Source organism: Meriones unguiculatus, chromosome 8, assembly GCF_030254825.1.
Source record: "Meriones unguiculatus strain TT.TT164.6M chromosome 8, Bangor_MerUng_6.1, whole genome shotgun sequence".
NCBI classification, from domain to species: Eukaryota; Metazoa; Chordata; class Mammalia; order Rodentia; family Muridae; genus Meriones; species Meriones unguiculatus.
The window spans coordinates 23,373,250-23,401,038 of record NC_083356.1 but is presented as its reverse complement, the minus strand read 5'-3'; the positions used below and the strand labels follow the sequence as shown (position 1 = coordinate 23,401,038).

Here is a 27,789-nt window from a genome sequence, read left to right as displayed (position 1 = left end):
ATCTATCTATCTATCTATCTATCTATCTATCTATCTATCTATCTATCATCTGTCTCTATCATCTATCTATCTACTTATCATATCTATCTATCTATCTATCTATCTATCTATCTATCTATCTATCATCTGTCTCTATCATCTATCTATCTATCTATCTATCTATCTATCTATCTATCTATCTATCTATCTATCTATCTATCTATCTATCTATCATCTGTCTCTATCATCTATCTATCTACCTATCATATCTATCTATCTATCTATCTATCTATCTATCTATCGTATACTTACCTATTTATTTATTTGCAGTGTGTGGTGGTAGTGGGCAATGGGGAAGAGCCTGTGTGTGTTGCTGTGATCTGAGTGGAGGTCAAAAAACAACTTGTGGTGTTCCCCTTCCACCGTGTGGGTCCCAGGCATTGAACCCAGGCTGTCAGGTTTGGTGAAGGGATGAGCCACGTTGCTGGCCCCCTGTTGGGATTAAGGCTCCTGAGGTGAGCTAGGTGCAGGCAGCCATTCAGCAGCCGCAAGATCAAGGAGAACTGAAATAAGAGGTGGGGATTGAGTGGAACCTGCCTGGGCCCAGGCAAGAAGGGTGGTGCTGCCCTGTTCTGCACTGATGGGGCTGGAGACACTTCACTGCTGTGGGATGTGACAAGTAGACTTCTCCACTGCTGTGACTTCTAGGGGAAGGTCTCTGTCCCTTAGACTCTGCTGAAGGGTGGGCAAGGGATATGTGGCCGGCGAATGCACCTGGATCCTGTTTCCAGCAAGTGTCCTGAATAAGGCAAGACTTTTTTTTTTTTTTTTTTTTTTTTTAAATCTCAGTTTCCCCCTAATCTGTGAAAGGAAGGCACAGGGTTGGGTACTCCCATTATCTCCCACTCCGTGTCTCCAAGGCCTGTTTTTAAGAGTTGTGATGATGTTCTTTTACTCCCAAAACTGTAGGGGCCAATCCCTGCCTCGGGGACTTCTCTCATGTTGTTTCCATGGTGGCTGGGGAGGGTTTACAAAGTACGATTCAATCATTTGAGGCACAAAGAGATCAAGCGACTGGCCCAAGACCACAGAGCACAGCCCATCTGGAGTTTAGGCTCCTTTGTTCCAACTCCCTAACTTAGAGCTTGGCACCTCATCTCCCTGCGTATCCTGAACTCAGCACCCTCGAAGCCCCTTGAATGCCTTGTGGGATAAGTGGAGGTAGGGACGGAAGGAAAAGTAGGGAGGGGGTGTTCTTCAAGGTGGGAGGATGGCCTTGTATCGGCTGGAGCCCTAGTTCCATCTCTTCTCATTGCAGGAAGAAGCACTGTGAGCCTGCTAGGCAGACTTAGGGAACAAGGTATCTCATTTAGTTACTTGGCAAACAGTCCCCAAGCTGGATGGAGTGGGGGAGGACACTGTCTTGGGGTCCTCAGGCTCTTCCCGTTCCAATGAGGAAAATAATTTTTTTTTTTTTTGAGACAGTTTCTCTATGTAGTCCTGGCTGTCCTGGAATTCTTAACTCACACAGATCCCATCCCCCTGCCTCTGCCTCCTGGGTGCTGGGATTAAAGGTGTGAGCCACCACCTTCCCTCAAGGAGAAGAATCTTAACAGAAACGGGGACCAGGACTGGGACTGTAGCTCAGAGGGAGAAGGCTTGTTCTAGTACCCACAAGGCCCTGGGTTCGACTCCCAGCACCACAGAACAAAATGGAAAACAGAAAAAGAAACAGAGCAAATAGGAAAGTAGTCTGTTCCGGCCTTAGAAGGGCAGTGGTATTTACCTCTCATCCCAGTTGGGACTTCACATCCCTCTCTACCCTCCAGGCTATTGGCAAGTGTACCCTCCACCCCTTACTAGGACCCCCTACCCACCTACTCCTGCACAACCTGCTGTTCGTGGCCTGCCGCCTCCCAGCTGGCCTCTTCTCTCTAGTCCAAACCGAAGAGCCAGGCTTTGAGTCTGAGCGTTTGACTATGTCCTCTGCCCAGAGCCCTTACACACGGCTGGGTAGTGTCTCATCTCAGGGCAAAGCTGGTCTCTCTGAGCCCGTCAGTGTCAGAGATGCCGTGGCTGCCCTTGGGCCTAAGGTATATGCCCTACCCCAGGAGCAGGGGGTGGGTGGGGATGTCTGCAATGGCTGCAGCTCCCTCTCCTCCTGGTCTCTGCTCGAAGGCTACTTTTGGCTCGAGGAGCCAACTGGGAAGGGAAGCTCTCTCATCAGCTCCGTTCCCATCCCAGCCTCCTCCTCTTTGTTCTCTGCCATCACCGTAGTCCTCACACACGCGGCCACGCACACCAGCCACAGCGGCTAATGCCTTCTGAGTGCTTACTGTGCTCCAGGCTGCTCAGAAGCGAGATGGTCTTAAGCCAGCTCAGGTCTTAAGCCATCACAACCTCAGGAGATAGCACTGAAAAAAGAGGCCGGGGAGGCAGCCGAGAACAGGCAGCTGGTGTTGGAACCTCTGCAGCTGTGCCCAGGTGGCTCTTCTGTTCCCCTGCCTCTTGGTAGCCTACCTCAGTGTCCTAATCCTCCCGCAACCCCCCTCATGGCCACCTGGCGGTTACTTTTCCCCTCTCTGTCTGGTGTCCTTCCTGCCTGGTGGCATGGTCTTTTTTTTTATTTTTTAAAGGATGGCCTTTTGCTCTAGATGCCCTCTCAGGCCAAGGGTAAGTCTCTGATGAGAAGTCCTCTCACTCAGGTATGTTGAAGGAAGCTTATAGCTGTGTCTGGAGTCCTCAGCTCCTTCTCTGTCAGTCCTTTTTCTGTGACCATGTGTGTGATGGGCATGCTGAAGCTGGTACCCAGCTCTGCTGTGTATCTGAGAGTCTGTGTTCGCGTGTGCGTGTGCATGCGTGTGCGTGCGTGTGTGTGTGTGTGTGTGTGTGTGTGTGTGTGTGTGTGTGTGAGAGAGAGAGAGAGAGAGAGAGAGAGAGATCTACAGTATTAATCCTGGCTCCTACCTCCAAGCTCTAACTCCACACTCTAAGTTGTTGGAGACCTGGTGCCCCCCCCCCTTTAGTCTTGTGCTATGTAAGTCTATAATATTGTATATGTGGGTGCCTGGCATACAGTAGGTGCTTACTATGTGATTGTGGAAAAGAATCAATTGCCCTGATTCTTTTTCCCTCACTCCCAGCCACACGGGGAAATCTAAGAACACAAACTTCCATCTTATGGACATAGCAGGGATACCCCCTAGCACACAGAGATCTAGCTTTGACACAGAAAGGGACATGTGCAGATACGTACATACATACTACATACATACACACATACTTTTTGAACCTTAGATGCACAGCCACCCAGGTAACCATCCACAGATCATAGCACAGATGCAGACCCTAGCAGAGACATATGTTGGCTTTCACAGGGGGATGGTGGCCGCTAGACAACACCTTTACCTTGCTCAGGCTGAGGAAGAGGCTGAGGCCACCATCGCAGGCACATCCTATGGCCTACAGTGCTCAGAGGGACACGGCCACCTTTCATCCCTAGTCGGGGCAATGGTGGTGTGGGTGAGGCCTACATCACCACACCTAGCAAAGTGATGGGAACCAGGAGGCAGGTGAGAGGACCCAAGGTTATTCTCACATTCCGGGGGGGAGGGGGAGCTGGACTCAGATTCAGGATAGATGGTGGGCCAGGGAAGAAGATCATGCACTCATGCACCCATCCACCCATGCACCCTTGCATCCATGCATCCATCCATCTCTCCCCTCAGGAAGACCCCTCCTTGCATCAGGCCCTCAGGAAGGCTGGCCAGTGACTTGTGAGCAGGCATACCCTGTTTCCTCCGCTGACCAGGAGATGGGTTCGACACTCCTGTCTTGTCACACTCTTCTAGAACTCTCTATATTCCCCCCCCCCCGTCCCAAGTCACTCTGGGCAGACAAGGAGGGCGTGGGTGACACACTGGCTCCCTTTGCTTTGCTCGCTCTGCTTTGTCCTTCAGTTTATTGCTCGAACACCCTGGTGAGTGCTGGCAGCCCCACCCTTTTCCTGCTTGACTTTCTCTGTTTCGGCACCCTCACAGTCTAACATGCTTTATGACGAACTTGCTAATTTTGTTGATTGCATATCTCAAGTGCCTGAGGCTGGGCCTCCGTGGCTGTCAGCTTCCCCATCCTCAGCACCTGGAGGAGGGCCTGGCATACAGAAAGGAGGCTGCTGCAGGAGGACTGGAAGACTGTGAGTCTTTCACACTTGAAAGAGGAGGAGGAAGATACAGCTGTCTCTAGGGTGGCAGCTTCACCAGAAGCTTCAGGCCCCCAGGAAGGAGGAGGAGAGGGTTTGGCAGGGCTCAGCTCCCCCTAGCCATGCTGTGTGGTTCCTCTTAGGCTTGGGAAGAGCCCAAAGGCCTTTGACAAAAGGGATGGATGTAGCCACACTCTGCTCCCATCTGCTCACGTCTTTGCTTTCCTTGGAGCGAGTTCAGAACATGGAAAAAGGACTCTCCCACGGCAGTTTCCTCTGTGGGATTGGAGGGAGCTGCTGGGGGTGGGTGTGGGGAGAAGCCTGCCTTGCTGTCCCTTTTCTTGCACCTCTATGGCTTTAGTGAAACCTGAACAGCCTGGGCTCGGAAGCTGGCATCTGTTGGAGGCAAAGGGCTTCATGCCACCCTGAACGCAGGCTCCCCTGAGTAGCCTTCTCTGGTCCCACTGCGTGAAAACAGCGATCACCCCCACCCTCTGGCTCCAGCTCCATGACACTGTAGCTCTCACACGCCAAAGGGGCCTCATGCTTGCTTCTCTGTTCAGTGTCTCCTTTCATCATTCCAGGGTTTGCCCTGCAGCATCCCCTCCTGCATGGTGTCCGGGACACGTGGAAGCTCTGTGAGGGTGTGCTGACTGAGGGTGTGGCTTGAAGAAGCTCATAGCTTTCTTGAGGGAGGGGGTGGACCCAAAGCCAGGCTGGCTTTGAACTCCTAATTCTCCTTCTTTCACCCCCTGTGGGCTAGAATCACAGGCTTGTACCACCACCTGGCTCTTCGTAGAGTTTTTAGAAAAAGAGGTCTAATCTGTGTTCAAATAGTCTTAAAAGCCTGAAGTCAGAAACAAGGGGAAGAGGTCTGGGGTGGGGACGGAGGAATGGGTGTTTCTTGCAGCCCCTGGTTCTCACCATAATGCTATTTGGTAGGGGATAGCCTAACTTTTATGGCCACGTGACCTTTGTCAGAGAAGCAAAGATACCAGGTAGGTCAGTACTGAGCTAGCTTGAACTGTTGGGTGCTAGACAGGACCTTGGGCAGCTTGGCCCTCACCTCTCTTGAACACTAATGTTCTCTCAGCCCCAAGGAGCTCACGTAAGCACCCTTGGTGGGCTTGTGGGAGCTAGGGCTTGTCTAGTTAGGCCCAAGCTCTACTCAGCCCACACTTCAGAGCTTGCTTCATTCCAGAAGAGTGTTAGCCTCAGCCAGCCCTGGCCTGGGTGTGTGTGAGGAGTTGGGGTTGACACAGGTCTGATCCTGCCCTGAAGTGGAGCAGGGTCCGGGTGGGGTCACAGTTGATGGAGATGAGCTTCTGGGTCTGCCTGTCGGGGTCACCATGATTTTAGTGTGGTGTGAAGACCTGCCCACTGTGGTTGATGCCATTCCCTGGCTGGGATCTTAAAGAGCTGATCAGCTCTCCCTCTCTGCACTCTGGCTGCAGATGTGATGGGGGACGCTGCTTCAAACTCCCCCTGCCTTAAATCTTCTGCCATGACAGCTGTGTTCTTGAACCGTGAGCCAGAATAAATCCTTTCTCTTTTGAGGTGCTCTTGCCAGGATCTTTTATCATACCTAGAGCCACTCACCATCTTCCTGGAGCTCACCCTACAGGGCTGCTGTCCTTTCAAGTCCAGAGGTCAAAGGCAGAGCTGTCTTGAGGGGCAAGGCTCTGGTGTCTCCACTGGCTGAGCCCCTTCCACTCCTCTGGTTGTCTTCCCTCCCAGCCTTCCACTCTGTCCTGCTCAGAGTTGTCTGAGCATGGGACATTGAGGCATTGAGGCATGGGACTCAATGTTGAGCCTTCTACAAGCTGCCTGGCCTTCAGCCCTCCCCAGTCTCTGACTGCCCCAACTCTGTCAGCTTCACCTTGCTTCACCTCTCTATGGTCAGTGCCTCAAAGCTGGAACTGGCCTCCGTGTCTCTATACCTCCATTACTTTTTTTTAATTCCCTGCCCCTTATGGCCAGCTGCCCTTCAGACCAGGCTCCATCTCACTCAGAAGGACACCTGACTCTGTCCCCAGACCCACCAGGCTGGGACCTCTCTGTGTCTCTCCTCTCTTAGGCTGCAGGCTGGACTCCAGCTAGGCTGGCCTTGTTTGTGTTGCCCAAAGATGGGGTGCTGTTCTTGCTTCAAAGCCTTTGCTTGGTGCTTCCCTCTGCTAGGTTATCCCTTCCCAAGGAATCTTCTTGCTGTCTCCCCTTTCCTCATTCAGAAAGGCTGTCTTGGTCCCGGATCTAAACAAAACCTCTTCCTCTGCCTTTCCCTAACGCACTCCCTTCTCTGAGACCGTCTCAAGCAGGGACATGGGTTCTTGCTCATTGCTCCTTGCCTCCACCAGGACTCAGCTTTCCCGAAGTCCCCAGTGGTCTCTTTGGTTCACCCTGAGACCCTGAGCACTGACGACAGTACCTAGCGCAGCCTAGCCCTCGGCGAGTCCTTGCTCGGTACGTCACAGCGAGTGAATGAACGATGCTTTTAGAACTGAGTTTTACACTGTGGTGTGGTAACATCTTTAGGAAACACTTTTGTGAACAGCCCTGTGGGGAGCATGATGGGGGGGAGCAGGCTCCCCCAGCACCCCAGGCTTCGTGCTTTCTCCTTCTGCAGCAACATAAGCTTTAAGGTCCCTTCCCCCCCCAAGCTAGCTAGCGGTCAGGGTTACTTCTGTCCCTCTCCCAGCCCCTCAAGTGCCAGGTGAGCTAAGGTGGTAGGTTGGACTGACGTAGGCTCTGGGCTGACTCAGGCTCCACCTACCTCCAGGTGAGCCCCACCCACCTTGCCGGCCTCCACCAGCTCTTCTGGAAGGCCCTGCTGCTTGCTTTGCCCCTGGCGATGTTTCCCTGTGGCTTGTTCCACACCCATTTACCAATCCAGTCACTTCCTTGGTCTGTCCGTGAAGCATGTTACCTGACCCTGTCTCCCCATCAGGCCCTGTGCTGGACACTGGGGTGAAGAAACACATGGGCAGGAGACTAAGAAACTTAGGTCTTGCCAGGAGGCCAGCAAAATTTCACTGTGGGGGTGATAAGGCATGAGATGGAGATACAGGAAGGGGGTGACAGGGGCCTAAGAGGGGCTTTTGAACCGAAAAGAATGTAGGAGGGTGGGGACTGTTCTAGAGTGATCATCCCTGCCCTCCAGCTCAGCTGCACAGAATGGCAGGGGCAGCAGCCCTGACCTTCCCAGAGCCATGTTGTCTAGCTCAGACTACCACATTGTACTGCTCAGGGCCAGCACAGCCACGCCATCCTAGGCCGCTTCGTGCATTTGTGAATGGACTTTCACAGGAATTACCACTAGGAATCCTGTGTCTTATTTTTCTCCTTAACGAGTAACAACGAATAAAAAGCAGGCATAGCAGCTCGTTCCTGTAATCCCAGCTCGGGGGATGGGAGGGCTGGTGAAAAGGGAATGGGAAGTTTAAGGTCATTCTTGGCCCTGTGATAAGTTTAAGGGCAGCCTGGGCTATGTGAGAAAAGAAAAGGGGGCATTGTTTTAATGGCTTCCACTCTCTGTGGCCAGGCTGGAGCCAGAGTGGCTTGAACAGATGAAAACGTTTCTCGTCTCATCCTTTGCAGAAAACAGTTGCGAGTTTGTTATCCGTGCTCAGAGAACGCCTGCGTTGCTCAGTGAACTCAAGTCAGGCCGTAGGACCCATGTTGCTGACACAGATCCCAGCCTCGGTGTGAGGAAGCGGAGACACAGCAGGGCAGAGTGTGCCCCGGAGGAACCCTGTATTTGACGAGAGGCATATATTGAGCAACTATTACATTCTGGGTCTTGTACTGAATGAGATAAACTGCCTCCAGCTGCTTCCTGCTTGGATGATGAAGTGTTAGGCCCTCACTGTATTTGGCCAGGTGAGGCCTGGGACCCCCCCCCCCCCGTGTGTGTCTCCTAGTTGGGAGTGGGGGTGGGGCGCTCAGGTTTAGCCTCCCACTTCTGTATCCAGGTCTTGTTTCTATCACACTCTTCATCCCGACCAGTTGTCTCTAAGGGCTCCCCTCCCCCATGCCTGATCTTACTGGCAGCCAGGGACTGTCTGACTTGTCCATCCTGCCCTCCCTACTGCTCAGCACAGGCTCTGGCATACAGCAGGCACGCAGGCCATGCTGATGGCATTGGCTGACTCCAGACACAAGCAACAGGTGATGGCAACCAGACAGCCCTGTGGGAATTCTACTTAAGAGCAAAATCGTGAGGGACTTCAGGAAAAGAAATGATGATGCTCTTATGGTATTTGTACCTCCTGTACCTCCCTAAACTCCTCAACTAACCGGGCACGGTGGCGCACCCCTTTAACCCCAGCATTTAGGAGGCAGAAGCAGACAGATCTCTGAGTTCAAGGCCAGCTTTGCCTACAGAGCGAGTTCCAGGACAGCCAGGGTGACACACAGAAATCTGTCTTTAAAGAACTGATAAATAACTGGATGTGGTGGCGCGCGCCTTTAATCCTAGAACTTGGAAGGCAGAAGCAGGTGAATCTCTGAGTTTGAGGCCAGCCTGGTCTAAAGAGGGAGTTCCAGGAAAACCAAGGCTACACAGAGAAACCCTGTCTTGAAAAACAAACAAACAAACAAACAAACACACAACAACAACAAAAAGACAACCCCCCCCCATATATAAGTAAATAAATAAACAAAGAATCTATAAATTGAGTCCTGCTCTTTCTGTCCCTTTCTGGCTGCTTTACCAGTGCCATTTTCCACAGGCTTTTCAGGGAAGCTGGCTCCCAGGCTGGCCTGATGTGAGTAGGGGCGATTCACAACTAAAACACCTCCTACATGTTTGTCATCAACAGCATCCGGGGTGATGCTGACTGGGGTGCTGTTGGGGAGGGGAGGAGGAGAGGTGTCTGGGAGCAAAGGCGGGGACAAGCAGCTCAGGGGACTCTGTGAGCAAACCCCCTCCATCGAGCCCAGCTGCCTGAGAGCTTTCATTGTGGCTGTCCCAGGCCTCGAGGACCCTCAGCTCCTCTCTGGGAAATCCCTTTTGATAACTAACAAGGTCTTTGTTGGTTTCTGGGGATGCTTGAGAAATTTCCCTGGGGCTTCAGAAATGCTTTCTCTTGATAATATGTCTCAGGGGGAACTTAAGTTCACAGTGGTTATACCAGGATTTGGCTTTGATTTGACTTGTGGGGGAAGGAAAAATTCTCTTCTCTCTCTCTCATGCAAGAGCTTTTGTCATTTTTTGACGATAAAAGGCCGCGCCTGGGAGCCCATGAGAAACAGGGTGGCTTCCTGGAGGAGGTGCAGTTTCGGGAGGGACCTGGCGGATGAGTAGGAGTTGGCCAGTCAGGAGGGAGCAGCAGTTTTCCCTCCCTCTGCTGTAGCCAGGGTTCTGAACAGGCCTGACCTCCAACTCTCCATTCTCGGAAGGAACAAACCGAGGGGCCCTTCAGCCGGAAGGGAGATTAAAACGCCACGTGACTCACGGAGGAAATACTCTGCGGTGTCCGCCTCGTAGTCCGCGTCTTCCGGAAAGTGGTCGATTTGCTTGCACAGACCTTTGAAGTTCCCTGCAAGACAATGCGGAAGGAGCGCGTGAGTGCGTGGTTCGTGTGGCTCGGGACCCACCTGCCCTTTCTGGACCCGGCGATCCCCCCATGATCTTTCCGGGGTCACTCCCTGGCACATTTGCCCTGCGAAGCCTGCCGTGTCACCCTCAGAGCACAGAGGAGGCTCAGAACCAAACCTCACCATCCATCCCCACCTCTAGTTGTCTATTTGTGCATCTCCTCCGAGGAGCCCGGGTTTGACCCTGGGGTGGAAACTGTGCTGGGGAGGGGGGACGATGGGTTCATCAGCCCAGCAGGGTATCGGGGTGCCGCACCTTGGCAGGGAGTCACCCGGTTCTTTAAAAGCAGTAGATTATTTTCCCCAAGAAGGCAGACTGCGCCCCCCCCCCCAACTGCCTCGACAGACAGCCCCTTAGAAGAGGATGCAACCATCTGTGCTGGCAGGAAATTCACCTTCCCAGACCCTCTACCCCAAGCAGTTCCGTTCCGAGCTTGGGGGCTGGCTCTCTGCCATGCTCCCTTCTGAACTCAAGGCTCCTCTGTGTAGCCCAGACCGCCTTTACATTCATCACGATCCTCCTGTCTTAACCTTCCAAGTGGGTCACAAGCCTGAGCCACCATGCTAGGTTTTAGTTTGTGAGCTACAGCTCACTGTAGCGACAAGGCGCCCTTTGGAGGGGTGTTATCCGCCGATTTTACAGATGGAGGAAATGGCTCTCAAGCACCTCAGTACTAGGGACAGAGGAGCAGCCTGGGATGGCGCACCACAAGGACTCAAGTTTGGGGCTTTGTTGAGAACAGGTCCTGGGCACATGCCAGCACAGGGCCCCTGGCAGACAGTCAGCAGTGCTCACACAGAGTGAAGAGCCATCGGAGGAGGGAGCCAGCAGACAAACTGACATCTGGGATTCTGTTTGCTGTCACCAGAGTGTCAGCTTTGGCTCTGGTCTGCTCTGTGCATTTCCCAACACTGTGTCCCCAGCAGCAGCGGAGGCAAGGCTGGTACCAGTCCCTGCAGGAAGGGTGGCCCAGACTGTCTGTTTCCACTCAGCTTTCTTCACTTGACTCAGTTCCTCTGCTGGAACACACACACACACACACACACACACACACACACACCTGTTCTGAACAGTTGGTGCAGTATTTAGTTTGGTGACTGATGGGGAGCAATGAACTGATCAGACGGGACTTTTCTGTGACAGTTGCTAGAGTCACTTAATGAACATAGTCCCCAGTAACTCAGCAATTAAAAAAATTAATTTATTTTCCATGTTTTATTTATTTACTTTTAAGACAAGGCCCCTTACTCTGTGTACCCCAGGCTGTCTTGGAAGTCACAGGGTGGCCTTTAACTTAGGACAATCCTTTGCTTCCATCTCTCTAATGCTGAGATAACAGGTATGAGCCACCATGCCCAACTTAGCAAACTGTTTGCTTATAGAGTCGGAAGATCACACACACGTACTCACATTCACATATGCACACACGTGTACACTCATGCATATGCCCATATATACACACACACAGACATGCATATACACATGGAACACACGTACACAGGCATGCATGCACACACACATACATATACACCCACATATATGCACACGCACACATAGAGCACACTGGGTCTTCTGGCTATTTAACCTAGCTCTTTTTTTTTTTTTTTTTTTTTTTAGACAGGGTTCCTCTGTGTAGCCTTGGCTGTCCTGGACTCACTTTGTAGAACAGGCTGGCCTCGAACTCACAGAGATCCTCTGCCTCCTGAGTGCTGGGCTTAAAGGTGTGTGTCACTGTGCCTGGCTTTGACCTAGCTTTGTAGGGCCACAATGGATCCATAATCTCCAATAACAAACTATAGAAATGTTGTCCCTGAAAGTAAAGTCTTTGGATCCATAATTTCTCTAAGGATTTTGGTCGCCCTTTCTTCCTCCTTGGTCTGTTCCTCCTCTCCATCTTCCTCCTGCGTTTGGGGGTGCTAACAAGAGGCTGGTGTCACCTGATACCCTATTCCTAATACCCAGGCTCATGCCTCCTCTCCCTTCTCCACCAGGAAGGCCCTTGCAGCTGTTGGCTAACTTTCCCCCAACCCCTGTTCAGTTACAACCCCCCCTGCCGCCCTTCTGAAGCACTTTTCAAAGCACTTTCATTTTATTTCCATTTGATCTGGCAAATATTTCATCAGTTCAACTCTGCGCTGTTTGAGGACTACGCGCAGGAGGCTTAGAGACCCCTGAGACAAAGGTCCTCACAGCATGGGGACAGAGTTGAATCTGGAGCCTGGGTGAAAGTGGGACCTCTTGGGATCTCAGCACTTTGTCCTGGGCCTCATCCACACCTACTTCCTGCTGGCTGCTGGCTCCTGTGCCTAACCCCTGCTCCACCTGGTGGCTCCTAGCATAGGGCCAGGCATGGGAAAAGTGTCTAAAGAGTGGAGGCTGGTCCACGTCTGGGCGGCCAACTTCCACCCATGTCTCTGTAGCCTGTTACAGAGAGCTGTAAGCTCAGTCTTTGCACTCATGCTTTCTCCTTCCAGCCAGGGCCTCTAGAAGCAGAGGGAAGAGCAGAGAGAGCCTCTCCATGGCTCCCTTATTCATGGGAAGGCAGGGTCATCATCCTGACCTGTCTGCACTGCCTGTGTTGATGCCTCGATGCCTTTCACCCCTCCTCTACAAACTCAGAACCTCAGGCAAGCCCCTGTGTGACACCATAGTCACCCATTTCTACATTTTATGCCTTCCCTTTCCCAAGCTTTGAAAATGCTGGCTGAGTCCTCCATAACCCTCCTCCTCCTCCTCCTCTCTCTCTCTCTCTCTCTCTCTCTCTCTCTCTCTCGTTTATCTATATTAAGACTTGCATAGGTTACCTTAGAATGCTCCAGGAGAGAGGGAAGATATGGGGAGGGGGGGCTGGGATGGGGCAAGGCCTAGGACACAAAGGTAAGGTGTGTGTGTGTGTGTGTATGTGTGTGTGTGTGTGTGTGTGTGTGTAGATGGAGCCGGGGGACCGAGCGAGAAGGCGAGACACGGTAGTCAGAGACGGGGAGGTACCAGGCAGAGTATGTGGCGGGCTGTGGCGACTAGTCATGCCGAGGTCAAGGTGTCCCAGGGGAAGGTGGGGGTAGGCGGTAACAGGAAGGATCGCGCAAACGGGTCCTCCTGACAAGATGAATGCGTCCTCTTTAGTTTCCCCGCACGCCAAGTGTGAGTTAGGAAACTGCCTACCCAGTGAAAAGTTGATGCGCAGACGATACATCAAATTATGCTAATGGGCCCCAAATCATCGGTTGGTTTTTAGAAATTATTGGTGTGATCTTTGGTTGATGAGGCTGCTGCGGACTAAATGATGGCCCTGTCTGGTCACGCTTTGACACGGGGAGCTGTGGCAGATGCTTCCAGGCCTCCTGGTTGGAAGAAGAGTGCTTGGATGCAGCCAGTGGGGTTTCCTTCCTCAGCTATGGCTCTGTGAAACTGCCCCCCACCTCGCCCCAGCCACAGCCCCAGGAGGCCTGGCCTCAGACTGGATGGTGACACCAGAGGCATGGGGGAGGGCAGGGGTGTGTGTGTGTGTGTGTGTGTGTGTGTGTGTGTGTATGTGTAGGAGGCCAGTTTAGAAGAGACATCCTCATCAGTGGTAGGGAGCACAGCCGGGAGCTGCCTGCCATGCCCGCTACCTCTTGGGGTCCACAAGGGACTGGAGGGGCTTCAGAGCCTGCAGAACTGAGGCTTCGGGAATGGAGTAGAGCTCTTGGCCAGTCTTTGAGAGAAGGGGAGGGAAGATGATGTCACACAGCCCTCCCTTCCCCTCTGCCTGTTCTATCCTGGCAGCCCCTCTACCAGCCCGCCTTTCTTTAGTTATTGGGAGTGATTAGCTCAGAGGCACAAGCAGGATTTCAGCCACTAGGGAAGCAAACATGCTTACAGGCCAGATTCGGGTTTTTGGGAGTGAGGTGGCCAGGGCCAGTCTCTGGAGGGACTGTCCAGTGGATTTGGAATCTCCTAGAACAGGAGCAGGAGGAAGCAAGCTAGAGATATTTTGTACAGAGGGTGAGGGAGCGAAAGGAGCTAGCAAGAGGTGGAGAGTTGAGTGAATCTCAGAACTGGGAAGTTATGGGGGAGGGGAGAGCTGGGGCACGGCCTGCGGCCTGCGGATAGTGAACATCAGCGAGAGGCAGAGGAGCGGTGGCCTTAGGGACACAAAGAGGACAAGGATGAGTGTCTGGGCAGTTTGGCCTACGTTGGGACATGCATTCCAGAAGGCACCAAGACAAGGACTGTGGAGGCTGGGTCATCTCGGGGAATGAAAGCATTCAAGAGATGAGACAAGCGAGGAGTGACCAGGCACGTGGCGGCACAGATGGTGGTGAGTTCAGTCCTGGTGCTTCTGAGGCTGGATGATGAGGGCCATGAGAGTCAAGGAATAAAGCCTCAGTGTCCTGGCTTCTGTCCCATTCTGCTACAGAGGCTCGCTGGAGGGGGGTACCAGCAACACTCCACCTACGTGTTGTGTCTCACATGGGACATTCAAATGGACACACATCGTGATAGGTGGTGAGGAGTGGTGTGTCCTGGATTTCCCGACCTGGCCTTTGGTCCGCATCTCCTCCCATTCAGCGGCGTTAAGCTCATGGTTGGGATGGCCACCAGATGGATCAGGTGCCCAAAGAATTTGTTGTCTTGGCCTCCCTCTGACTTTCTTCTAGGTTGGCTTCATGGGGGGGGGGCAGCCATGGTAGAGACTTAGGGCTGGCCTACCTTAACAGCTTGGTGCTGTTATGGCTGGGGTAGACTTCGCCTGATCTCTGGTGGGTTCCCAGTGCAGGGAACAAGGCAAAACTACAGCGTGTGTAGAGGGTAAAGGCTCAGGTACCACGTTAGAGGGGCATGCAAGGCCTGCTGGGAGGACAACCCTCTAGCTAATATTTGTGTATCTCCAGCTGCATACTGTGTTCTTTGTAACTTGCTGAGGATGCGGGAAAGGAAGAAAAAGAAAGAAAGGAAGAAAAAAAGAAAGAAAGAAGGAAGGAAGGAAGGAAGGAAGAAAGAAAGGAACGGAGTTTAGTTCTCAGGGCCTGAAGTCTGTGGTGTGAGATAGAAAGCTTGTGGCAGAAGAGCAGCCAGTGCTGGGATGCAGTGGGGGAGGAGAGCAGGACTGCAGAAGAGCTTGAAGACAGTGGTGTATCAGAATCCGCTTGTCCAGGCTCAAGAGGGCCCTTGGTAGTATCTCTCCCCAACTCTCAGGAGCTTAGCATCTGCTCTTTCGGATGAGTTTACAGCAAGACTCTCCAAATGCTGCAAGTCTTCTCCCGGCTCCCAGCAATCCTTACCCCAGAGCCTGCCGTTAAGCCTTTTGCAAAAGCTAGTCCTTTAGAGGACTAGCAGGATTCAATGAGGGCAGGAGGTGACTGGACAAGGGACAGAGGCCAGTTCCCACCCAGACCAGTCTGATCTAGGGAGGTGATATCTCACCTCTGTTCCCCCCACACCCACAGCTCTGCACTTGAAGGAAGGTGTTGGGAGGGGCTCCCCTCTCAGCCATGGGGCTCGGCAGCCAGGAACCTCCATAGAGGGAACCTCCCGGACCCTAAAGCACTGTGGCTTCATGCCAAGTGGAGGAGGTAGTTCTTGAGGCTGCCAGGAGCTTCGTGGGCACCCTGGAATTCAGGCTTGCAGGTATTAAGTGGTTTAAACGGAGGTTTCAGCAGCTCCATAAAAACACATTCTGCTGCTTTGTTTCTGGAGGTACAATGAGCTTCTGGTAAACCTGGTCATTAGGGGCGGCTGCTGCTGGTTTATTTTCACATATGTAGAGCAGCCTAAAAGAGCAGAGCAGGGAGGGGCAAGGGAGCACAGGAGGAATGGGGGGCGGGGGGAGGCTGTCCAAGTAATTTTTTAAGTGAGGTAAATGAAGGGTTTGGTGGAAGCTGCTTGTTCTCTGCTTTCAACCTCTTCTGCTCCTGGCTTTTTGTTTTTTATTTCTGACAGGGCTCTCTCTGGAAGTGAGATTTCAGGAGACCTTGGGTGGGGGGGGGGGGCATGCATGACTGGTACTTCTTTAGCCTTAGCATAGCCTGGGTACCAGGTGGTGTGTGAGTTTGTTCATTTGGTTGTTCATTCATTCATTCATTCATTCACTCATTCATTCACTCATTTAGTGGGTGGTTCTGAATGCTGGCTGCAGCCGGGTGCTGGGCAGTTTCTGGGTAGGGTCATTGTGGTCTTCTGTGCCTTCCTGTTTTCCCTGTGTTTGCTCTTTCTGGAGGCTCTGCCTGCCCACTCTCTGCAGCTCTCAGCATTGCCCACACCGGGGAATGCTGGCTCACGCTCTGTCCTGTCGCATCTGGTCCTGGTTTTTATCCTCCATGAAGAACTCCTTCAGTTCTTTCCGTGGGCCGTGTGTGAAGAGCTTGGAGCCCTGGACTCAGGCTTCTAAGCCTGGCTTAGAAGTGATCAGCTTCTTTAGATACTAATCAAGAGAGAGGACCCTGACTAAAATGCTCAATCCCCATCCCGAAAGGCAAAGAGGATGGACATCAGAAGAAAACAGGAAACAAAACCTAGGATCCTGCCACAGAGGGCCTCTGAAAGGCTCTGCCCTGCAGACTCTCAAAGCAGACGCTGAGACTTATGGCCAACTGTTGGGCAGAGTGCATGGAATCTTATGTAAGAAGTGGGAAACAGTAAGATCTGGAGAGGACAGGAACTCCACAAGGAGAACAACAGAACCAGAAAATTTGAACACAGGGGTCTTCTCGGAGACTCATACTCCAACCAAGTACCAGGCATGGAGATAACCTAGAACCCCTGCACAGATGTAGCCCATGGCAGTTTAGTGTCCAAGTAGGTTACATAGTAATGGGAAGAGGGACTGCCTCTGACATAATCTGATTGGCCTGCTCTTTGATCACCTCCCCCTGAGGGGAGAGCAGCCTTACCAGGCCACAGAAGATGACAATGCAGTCACTCCTGATGGGATCTGATAGACTAAGATCAGAAGGAAGGAGAGGAGGACCTCCCCTATCAGTGGACTTGGGGAGGGGCATGTGTGAAGAAGGGGGAGGGTGGGTGGGACCGGGAGGGGAGGAGGGAGGGGCTTATGGGGGGGATACAAAGTGAATAAAGTGTAATTAATAAAATAAAAAAAGAAGTGATCAGCTGTGTAGATTGTGCGACCACTCTCCTCAGTTTCCTTTGTGGAAGGGAGGGTTACTAATCCTAGTGTCGATCATGGGGTCATCCCTTAGGACTTGATGAGATAACAGAAGTGAGGGTCCCTAGGAGTTTCTAAGCACCAAATAAATGCTGCAGCGTCTTCTCCCTCCTCCTCCTTCTCCTTTGTCTGCATATTCTTTTTCCTGTTCCTCTGCCTCTTTCTCTCTCCTCCTCTTCATTCTTTTCTCTTTCTCTTTCTTAAGACATAGTCGGTATATAGCCAAGGTAAGCCTTGAACGCCACAAAGCTCCTTCCTTGGCCTTCTGTGTGCTGGCATCATAGGCTTCTGTGTGTCTGGATCTATGCTTTCTTTTAATGACACTTTGTATTGTCCTCTGCTGAAAAGACCATTTTCTTCTCTGTGCTCCTGTACAGAGCTCAGACTCTAGCGGGCTGAGAAGTTCCCCAGGGTCATCTAAAGTGGACATGGATGGGCCAGAGCACTGTGTTTGTCATCAGTCCCCAGGTGACACCCACACTGCAAGGACCTCAGTGGACAGACTTGGGCCTAGGGGACGAGGGGTATTTTGCACATGCTTTGATCTTGTTCTGTTTTGGTGTTATTTGAAAACCATGTCAAACCTGTAATCTCAAGGGCAGACTGGCTTCTCTGAAGATACCATATTTTCCTTGGTTCTAAGATGCTCCTGTGTACATTTCATTACTATTGGATTCATTTAATGTAATGTGTGGGTTTTCCCCTGGGAAAAAATGTCGTCCCTGGGGATAAAGGGATGGCTCAGGGTTGGAGGGCACCGCTGCTCTTGTAGAGATCCTGGGTTTACTTTCCAGCACCCACATGGGGGTTCACAACCATCTATAACTCCATACCAGGGTATCTGACAACCCTCTTCTGACCTCTGAGGGCAACAGGCGTCCACAGGTGCACACATATAAGCAAACACAACATTTACAAACACAAAATAAATAAGTCTAGAAAAACCTTTTTTTTTCCCTCTGGGAAAAATTTATCAAACACACGAAAAAAAGAAATCTACAAGTCAGTGGGCGCGCATTACATGTGTAAGTGGAAAGACAGCACGGGACATTTCTATCCTTCTAAACAAATGAGCATCACGTCAAACACTAGATCCCGGGGTGTGAGGAGCGCCTGTACCTCCCTTATTAAAAGCCCTTGGCAGAACTGAAGTGTATGTACACGTCACACTCAGCAATTCCTTCAGACGCGAGGCTTGGGGAAACCCCTGTGAGAAGGCACAGGAGGACCCGTGTGTGGAGCGCCTCCAGCAGCACTGCTTGTCACCGAAACAACCGGGAACCCTCCACCTTTCCTATCACCTTGTAGTTCAGGAACAGGGTACTGGGCCGCAGTGGAAGCGAAAGGGTTCTGGGTACTGTACACATGAAGGCGGACGAGTCCCACAGGCCACAGAGTGACACCGATAAACCCACACGCCTCTGGTGTCTGTCACTGCGCCGTGCACCATAACCCAGCCGTGGACTCAGCCTGGACGCCCACCGGCAGGTGACGGAGAAGCATGGTAAAATGTGGTGCATCCCTGTGATGGAGTTTTTATTTGGGCATTAAAAACAAATGGACCAATGTGGTTTTTCAGAAGATGGATGGCTCTGGAGACTGTCAGGTTGACTGAAATAGCCAGATGCAGAGTGACTGACATCACATATTTTATCTCATATGGGGACTCTAACTTGAAAAACAGAAAGCATGAAAGAGGTGGGCCTAGCTGGGAAAAGGAAGGAGGCTAGTGGAAAAGTAGGGAAGAGTCAAAAGAAGGTAATGGTGGCTGGATATGGGCACACTCCATGGTGTGTGTGAAAACACCATGATGGAACACGTGGTTTAGTACCATTGGTACACGCCAGTAACATACCAAGTAACTAAAACTGAGAAATCAGCCCTCAGTTGGTAAATTGCATGTTTGCATGAGGACCTGAGTTTTGAACCCAGGACTCATGTAAAGTCCTCATGTAAAGACTCATGTAAGGTCCAGGTGTAGGGGACAGACACAGGCTCTTCCCTGGAGTTTGCTAGTCGAGCCAACTGTTGACCTTGGAGCTCAGTGAGAGGACCATCTCAAAAACTAAGTCGGGAGACTCAGGTGATGTGTGTGTGTGTGTGTGTGTGTGTGTGTGTGTGTGTGTGTGTGTGTAGGGATGAGGTCAACATTGGGTGTCTTCCCAAAATGCTTTAGGTTTTATGTTTTTGAGACAGTGTCTCTCATTGAACCTGGAGCACACTGACTGGCTAGACTGATTAGCCAGCAAATGTCAGAAGTCGGCCTTTCCCTACCCCTCCATCTCTGGTGCCTGGCTTTTCCTGGGTCCTGGCACAGAGGTCATTAGTTACTGTGGCTCTCAAGGATCAGTATTTTGTTATCTAGCTCTAGATGGTCAACCTTGTCATTACCTGTTGTTTGAGATCTCTGATTGCATCCTCACCTGCTGGGGGTAGAGTAGATTCTGAACTGGCTCCCAAAAGATGGGAACGAGTCCGCATCATGGGTAGCTGAACCCCAGACAGCCTCAGAATCCATGCCTGAGGAGGTGAAGGGGATTCACACAGCGGAGGAGACAGATGAGGCCACCCTGTAAGTCTGGTGTGTTGTCACAGGCATGAAGGGACATGAGGCCAGTTCTCTCCGAATCCAGTTCCACTCAATTCAGTGCCTGCCACCGGAGGGCAGCCATCGTTGGAGCTCAGTCTTTAGGCTGCTGCCTCAGTCTGCGCCCCTGCTATCTCTGGGTCTTGGCCTCCCAAACTTTGAGACAGGCAGACCTACCTGATGGGATTGTGAGGACGGTACAGAACCTTCCATTGCAAGGGCCCGCCACGCAGCAGACACTTCACAGTGGCAGGGTGGACACCCAGAGGCCCTCTCAACAAGTTCACGGTGGGCAGGGGGAGGCTATCGAGATGCCTAGAGAGTTTTTGGGCAGTCACAGGACCTGTGAACCCTGGCAACCTATGGACAAGCCTGCTCCATAATCTGGCCAGTTCCAGAGTCCTGAGAGTGGGCCCTTGGGAGAGAAACACTGTTACGTATCGACAGGCTGTGAGTTCCGCAGCCCGTGGCCTTGCCAAGTCATCCACCTGTACCCCCTCCCCCACATTAACAACCTTTCCCCTTTGAATCATGAAGCTGTATCTCAGAGAGCTTCAGCGACAAGTGATTTGGTCTCCCAGGGAATCCAGCCTGACAGCTAAACATTTCAGACCACAGCGTTGTCAATAGGTTACATCATGGCTTACGACAAATGTTATACCAGCTTGTTGAAACACCCCCTGTCCTTTCAGAACTGAAAATGCTCTTTGGTAGGCTACCCATCTTTCAAGTCAATATTTCAGCTAGTCCTAATATATATATAATATATATATATATGTATATATATATATATTTAGGACAGAGTATCAGTACATAGCTCAGGCTAGCTTTAAATTCACCAGCCACTTGCCTCAGGCTCATGTGTGCTGGGATTCCAGGTGGCTCTCTCTAAGTGTGTGTGTGTGTGTGTGTGTGTGTGTGTGTGTGTGGTGTGTGTGTGTGTGTATACACTAAGTGGGAGGGAACAGCATATGTTGGATTATTTAGGGCCTAAAGAGTTATTAAATATGAATTTCAGCCTAATGGGGAAACCTGGAATTAACATGACCTGAGCTGTGACCTGTTGCTTGAATGGGGAACTGTAGTGAGAATTTTGGAATTTTGGTTTCTTTAAAAAAAAAAACAAAAAACAAAAAAAACAAACACAGAAATTAGCCAGGTACGGTGGCACACTCCTGGAATCCCAGCACTCAGGGAGGCAGAGACAAGCGGATCTCTGTGAGTTCAAGGTCAGCCTGGTCTACAAAGTGAGCCTAGGACAGCCAAGGCTACACAGAAATCCTATATCAAAAAACCAAAACCAAAACCAAAAAACCAAAACAAAACCAACAACACAGAAATTGGGCCACACACAGAGAAATCCTGTCTTGAAAAACAAAAATAAACAAACAAAAACCCCACAGAAATAGTATAAGAACATGTTTTTGTTTTAATTCCAGGTAGGGACGTGGTGCTGCATCCGACTGTCTGCAGCAGCTGGCTGTGATTTGCCTCGTGGTCTGGCAGAGGCACGATTTTGCCAGTGCAGATAGTTTCCATGAGTGTGTGATGCTTGGAATTCTGGGAACGTTTCAGAGGGTATACAAATGCGAGGGCCCTGAGAGGCAGGGTCAGAGGTTGTTGATCATTTAGGGAGGTTGGTCGTGGTTTGTTAGTGGCTGTGGCCAAAGAAGAAACAGAGGAAAGATTCAGGGATTTTCCTAATTCCTTTCTCCTCTCTCTCCTATCTACTGTTGGGGTGAAAAAGGGAGGGGAGATGACAAAGGGCAAACTATTCCATCTTGCAGGAAAGCGCTTTAAACTCAGCAAGTAAACAACCCAAAGGCCCCAGGAAGTCCCTGAAAACGACCAGATTTAGTAGACTATCTTCCCCAAGCATGTACAGGCGGTAAGGACTGCTGAGAGACGCTCTCAGACAAGTTGGGCTGCCTGGAAGCAGCAGAGACCAGCCCAGCTGCTGAAAAGAGGCTCCAACCTGGTGAGCTGCCTGCAGGTTGTACAGCAGGTTCTAGTGTCCAGTCTTCTCGAGCTGTCACCCATGGAGGGTTTTTAGCAATGAGGATATCTTTGAGTCATTTCTGCTCCTATAAGTAAGCTCTCACCCATATTCTAGTAACCACAGTAAAACTCACACTTTCTCACCAAGCTGGACTCTGGTGGAATCCATACTTTAGTCCGTTGTCAGCATCTTATCTGGGGGAAGCAGACATCTGTTCTTCCCAGGAAAAGCGGTGCACAGCACTCCCAAGCCAAGGACGCCCACCTGCTCGAAAGGCTCCAGGGCTTTGCATGGCCTCCCGTACAGGGATACGTTCAGCCAGGCCCAGGGATTCCGTGTCCCCGCCCCCCCATCTCTGTTGCTTTCTTCCCCAGATGAAGGAAGCTCTTGCCTCTTCTCTACCTAAAACACGTGTTTCCTTCCAGTTCCAGAAGGCGGAACTGAGAGCCACAGGTGGCACGCGCAGGCAGGGCTGGGACTGGGTGAGGTGCCTAGGGGCCAGACTTTAGGAAGTGAAGTCAACGCCTCCTGTTTTGCCCTCTGTCGGCTCCCTTAGCCTAGCTGTGTGGCAAGGAGATGTCAGGTCAGTATGTGGGTAAGTGTTAGGGTTTCTGGAGCGGCCGCCTCAGGTTTATCGAGCTACCTATCCTCAGAGGGGTTCTAGCAGAAGGTTGCCGCCGACCCACCTCTAAGAGGTGCAGAAGAGAAGGTGTTCACAGTGACTGGAATCCGTGTTTCCATCCATCTAGGAGCCTGGTTCTGAGAAGCCCTCCCTGATCCTCGTAGCCTCGAGCTGCATCTCCCTCCTTTCATCTCTGCTTTTACCTTCAAGATAACTGATCTAGCGATTAATCCTAAGCAGCCTCGGGACAGCTTTTGGATTCCTGTCTAGTCTCGTTATTTCAAAGTTCACGTGTCATTTCCCTAATACAACGGCATCAAGGACGGGGATTGGACTCCACACTCTTTTCCTTCTCCGTGGGCTTGGGAGATTCTTTAATGCTTATTAAAAGCCCCTCTGGGCCACTAATTCATACAGAACCTGATTTGATGGTCACATTGGCCCCTCAGATTCTGAATGAGTCCAGGTGAGGAATGGTGGGCTTGGAGAGGCCGACAAATGTTAGTTACTGTTTTAAATAGACCCAGGCCCCATGCTATGGGAAACCCCAGGGCGTGGAGACATGGGCAAGGCACTTAACCCTTTAGAGGCTTTGCTTTCTTGCTGTAAAGTGGGATACCAATAAGATCCGCTTAACAGTTTCTTGTGAGGACTAAGGAAGGGAATCTACATGCAAAGTGATCTCTGAGCAGATCCAAATCATGTTTTCTCTGTCAATAATTGTGTGTTGGGGGAGTGTCTTGATGAATCTAGAAAGGAATGACAGGAGTGTAAGCCACAGGATTTCCGGGTGATTAAAAAAAATCCAGACTAGTCAGTGGGCGTGATGTTGCACGCCTTTAATCCCAGCACTCGGGAGGCAGAGGCAGCAGATCACTGTGAGCTTGATGCCATCCTGGTCTACAAATCAAGTTCCAGGACAGCCAAGACTACATGGAGAGACCCTGCCTTGAACACCCCCTCCCTCAAAAAATCCAGACGGGCCATCTTGGCAGAAGAATGACTGGCTGCTCCCCAGAACTCATAACGTCGTCAGTGTTATGCTCCCACAGCCATTTGTACCGTAAAAGTGGGTCTTTTTATGAGTTTCACTGGTAGAAATTAGTCCTCTAGGACCTCATCATCCTTAGGGCAAGTGCAAGAGACCAGAAGCAGAGGGTAAGGCTAGCTCTTTCATTATTGATTCACTAATTGGTTAAATGCACACTGGCCACCCTCTCCAAACCAGGCACCAGGCTAGGGCAGGAGCTCTGTAGGCTTGATGAGAAGGAGGAGGACTCAGAGAGCTTTGGTTCCAGAACCAGCCCTGTGTGTACAAGAGTAGGGCAGACCCCACAGAAGAAAGGGGTTCCTGAGGCACAAGATATACTGCTGTTCCTGAGAGCCTGGGGAGCTTGAGCTGGTTGTGTTTGTCATCACACGTGTGTGGGAGACATGGAAGCAGGTTCTCAGGACAGCACCACCGGGGGCCTCTGCCACGTTTGCTGAAGAAGCATGGTCTCTGGGAAGGGGTGCCCTGCCGTTGCCTCTGGCCTGCACTTTGCTGGTGGTAAAGACCGTTTACATTATCTGTCACTTAAAACAATGTGGTGTTGTGACACTCTGGAATCTGAAGATAAACGTTTAATAAAAGGATTTAATTTGATATGATGGTGGAACTTAATTAGATCCGCAATGCACAGAGGGCTCGGCAAGCCCTTCAATTAGGAACAACTTAAGGGTCTTGTGTGTGCAGATCTGCAACGCTGTCAAGGGCTGTGGGGGCTGGGACGGGGCCTCTCAGCTGCAGGTCTGCCCTCTTGCAATTTTCTAGATCAAGGGCACTGCCTTTTGGTCATCCTGTCCATAGGGAGGGAGGGTCCTGGCCCAGCCTGTGCTTGGAAATCTGCAGCTCTGGCTCTGGGCCGCAGCATGTGATCTCAGAACAGCGTACAAGAACTTGACCTACTTGAGACTCAAGACCGTGACCCCAGGTCAGGTGAGGACTCCTCCGAGGGCAACTTTGAACAGGAGAACTGCCTCTAAGTCTGCTTGGCCCTGAGTCCAGGGACAGTGAAGGTCAAAGCTGCTGGAAACAGGTTAACAGGTACATTTGTGAGTCTGGCTAGGACTGACATTCCACAGACACGGACTGATATTACAGCGACTGACGGATATAGCTTGACAAAAGACATGACGTTGCCCAGACAGCCCCAAGATTTCCCTCTTCCTTCTGTGCCAGCCAGGTTTGCCCCTCTCCAGCTATCTTTTTTACTTCCCCATCAACCAAAAGAGGTGGGATGGCTTTTTCAGCACCACGGCCAGCGCCCACGCCCCGTTTCTAGGGGGTGCCCAGGATGTGACAACTGTGAAATATGTCAGCTTTCTCCCCCAATTTCAGCTTGTGCAATTGACATCAGTACAGGTGCCGATGAAGCACACATCTGGGAGAAAGAACTTTGGGGTGAGAACCCCTGGACTCAGGCATCTCTGAGCGGCTCCCTAAAGGCTGTGCGGGTGATCTGCAGCTACGTCAAGATGCTGTAAAAATTGAAGTACATACATATGAGGCAGGAGGATCCAGAGTGGCAGCAGCAGCAGCACTCAAGGTCTAGACTGGAGCAATCCAAGTTCAAGCACCAGTGGACTGTTTTCAGGGGCCGAAGAAAGCAGCACTTAAAACGGTAATGGCTGGAGGAACCAGACTGTCTGGGGCCAGAACTGAACCCTGCCGTTTGCTAGCTATGCCCTTGTGCAAGATGGCTCATCTCTCAGTGCCTCACTTTTCTTGTCTTGAGAACGAGATGTTTGGCTTTAAGCGAACAAGGCTCGGAATCTGCTTCACTCGGCCTCCCGAATTTAGGGCTCACAGGCACACATCATCATGACCAGTATGTGGTTTGGGTCTTCAATAGGTTTCAAACGCCATCTGTTGAAGGCTTGGTGATAGCCTCAAGTGATTGGAACTTTAGGAGATGGGGTATAGTAGAAGCAAGTGAGGTCATTGGGGTTGGCCCTGAAGGAGCCGTTGGAGTAAAAACCTGCCTTAAATGTGTGTCCCTGTCAAGGAGACACCGAGCCGTAATTCTTCCTTTCTACCTCTTTGCTCTCAGTCACCAGGAAGTGAGGAACTTCTACCCCACATGCCACATAACGCTATGAATGATGTTCGGCCTCACCGTGGACCAAAGGATAATGTACCCAAGCCACCACGGACTGAAGCCTCTGAAACAGTGAACCATCCTTTCTTTCTTTATAAACAGCCTATCACAGCCGTGGGAAACAAGACTAGCATAAATATCTCCTGGGCTGTTGGAAGGACACATGAGTCAGTGGTTTGCAAGTATAAGTAACGCTGAAGGCTGTCTTGTGTGTAGTAGGAGCTCATTTTGCTGATTACCGTTGTTATGTAAAGTGACTGGCACATAGTGGGTGCTTAGTAAATGGTATAGCCATTTAACCACATGAAAAGGGGCTTTCACCACTCACAGGAAGAATTCTCACTCTCACACGTCCCTTATTAGGATTCTTAGCCTTTATCCCTTGAAAGCTCACATATGCCAAGGATCCCCCGAGCCTCACAACCTTTTGGAGAGTAGAGAGCTGACCCACAGTGTCCTCTCCTTCCTCCTCCCTTCCAACAGACCTGCACCCGGCTGATTACTAGAGTAACCGTATACTCTATCACAAGAATATACCGACATGCATATGTACGTGTGCATGCACAGATGGTTGTAGGTGTGTAGGCCAGTGTGGGCAAGTGTGCATGCATGCATTTGTGTGAGCGCGTGCGCATACGTGTGAGTAGACACGTATGCCTCCCATCTCACGAGGCTCCATTCTTTAGATTATCCATCGATAAACATCATACTAAGTGACTCTTGGCTTTTACACCTGTTCTTTCGCCCAGAGACGAGGGTACTGAAATGAAGGGTCAAGGGTCGCAAATGAAGGTTTGCAATAACCCGCTTCTTTCCTTAGATGCTAGTGCCGGAGACATTTCTACCTGTGTCCCTACCTCCAGCCTCTGCCTGGCTCTGCCATCAGGTGGCCCATTTGACTAATTGGCATTTTCTCCTGCCCTCTCCACTGGGTGCCCGGGACCTGATGTTGCCTGGTTTCTTTCTGCTCATTCTCACTCTCCTGTGCAAACTCCTTACCTTTTGATGCCTAGGCATCCTCTCTCACTCACCATGTGCTCCCTAGAGAAGGCCTCTCTATCTAGTATGGAGTCTAGCTCTGACTCTATCTAGTATGGAGGAGTCTGCCATCAATATGTCCAACATAGACAGGTCTTCCCCCTGACCTCCTGGTGCCCTGACTGACTCCTGGTGCACCTTACGGATGTGTCTGTCTCCTCTGTTGCTCTGTTTTCTGTTGCCTCTCTGAACAAACCCTGCCTCTGCCTGGCCTATTTCCCAGTCTGCAAACCTGGGAGCTGCCTTTGGTTTCCACCTCATTGGCCCTACTCCCTCTGTTCCCCAAGTCTTCAGCACATCCTGCATTTATCACACTGTGGTCCAGAGCACGGTTAAGTTTTTCTGCATTGCTATAATCATCTTCCCGCCCCAGCCAACATTCCTCTTGCCCACAACAGTCATGGATTACAAAAGAGGAACTCTGGGTTACTTCCCCCCCGCCCCCACCAGATGCCACCCTGATCCCTCCAGGACAGATTGGTATACCCCTCAGCATCCATCGCAATCTGAACACCACTTTGTTCTTCAGAGTTAGAGTGATAACCATTATTAGATGGGCCCCTGCTTTGTTCTTCAGAAGCCACAAGCTGCCCTGAGCCCCGGAGCCCACCCCTTTCACTCCCGTCTCTGGCATTTCCTGGTGTGTCTCACATGCCCTTCCTCCCTCTCCTTTCCGTTCACCCCCTGGATGTCTCTACTGGTGCCTTCGTGTTCATCTGTCACATGCTTTTCTTCGGGGAGGCTTCCTCAAAGATTGTACTTCCGTCGTCCCAAAGACTGCTTAGCCCCACTGTCTCCCACAGCTACCCACTAGTCAAAACTGCCTCCACTGCACTGCAGTAGCCTGTTACTCTGTTGCCTTGTCTAGACCCTGCACTGGAGCTGAGGCCCCTGGGGAGTCGCTGTCAGTCATTAGGCAGGAGGCAGCCAGCCTGCTCTCTCCTGCTTCCCTCTTAATTGCTGTCAGTCCACTCCTAGAGCTAAAGTGGGGCCGGGGAAGCAGCAAGCGGTGGCCACTGCTGGATTTTATAAAGATAGTGAAAGGCGGGTGGATGGAAGCGATTACCCCTATCGGCTGAAATGCAGTTGGGGCTTTCCTGTGGCTTGCAGTGACCCCTTGTCTGTGGCCAGACATGAGCTGGAACTGGGTGCACTGAGTCACAGCCCAAGCTGGGGGCAAAGCCACTCTCTTCTTCAGCGTCCCTTGTCCTTGGCACACCTCTCGATTAGTGCCGGATGGACAAGGGCACGACACTGGGCATGCTGACTTGGTTTACTTCCTGCCTTCTTCTGGGTCTAGAGGAATGCCTGCCTTTGGACCGGGAGCACATGAGTTCTGTTCACAGTGCAGCCCCCCTCCCCCACCCACCCGCCAGCTGCTTTGTAACTAGCTGAGGGATGAGTGAAGTGGATGAGTACATTCTCAAGCTAGTTTCGCTACGGCCTACAAGGCTATATCTGATTGGTCAGGAAGAAAAGT

General features: G+C 51.4%; 1 protein-coding gene across 3 annotated transcripts in view; it reads right to left on the bottom strand.

Annotated features, from left to right (window-relative positions):
• Positions 1-27,789, bottom strand: part of Cacng2 (calcium voltage-gated channel auxiliary subunit gamma 2) — a 117,931-nt gene that overhangs the window by 9,411 nt on the left and 80,731 nt on the right. For all 3 annotated transcript variants that reach the window (XM_021636695.2, XM_060389107.1, XM_060389108.1), the window contains one exon: positions 9,634-9,717. In XM_021636695.2, coding sequence (XP_021492370.1) covers positions 9,634-9,717 — 84 coding nt within the window. The remainder of the gene's footprint in view (positions 1-9,633; positions 9,718-27,789) is intronic.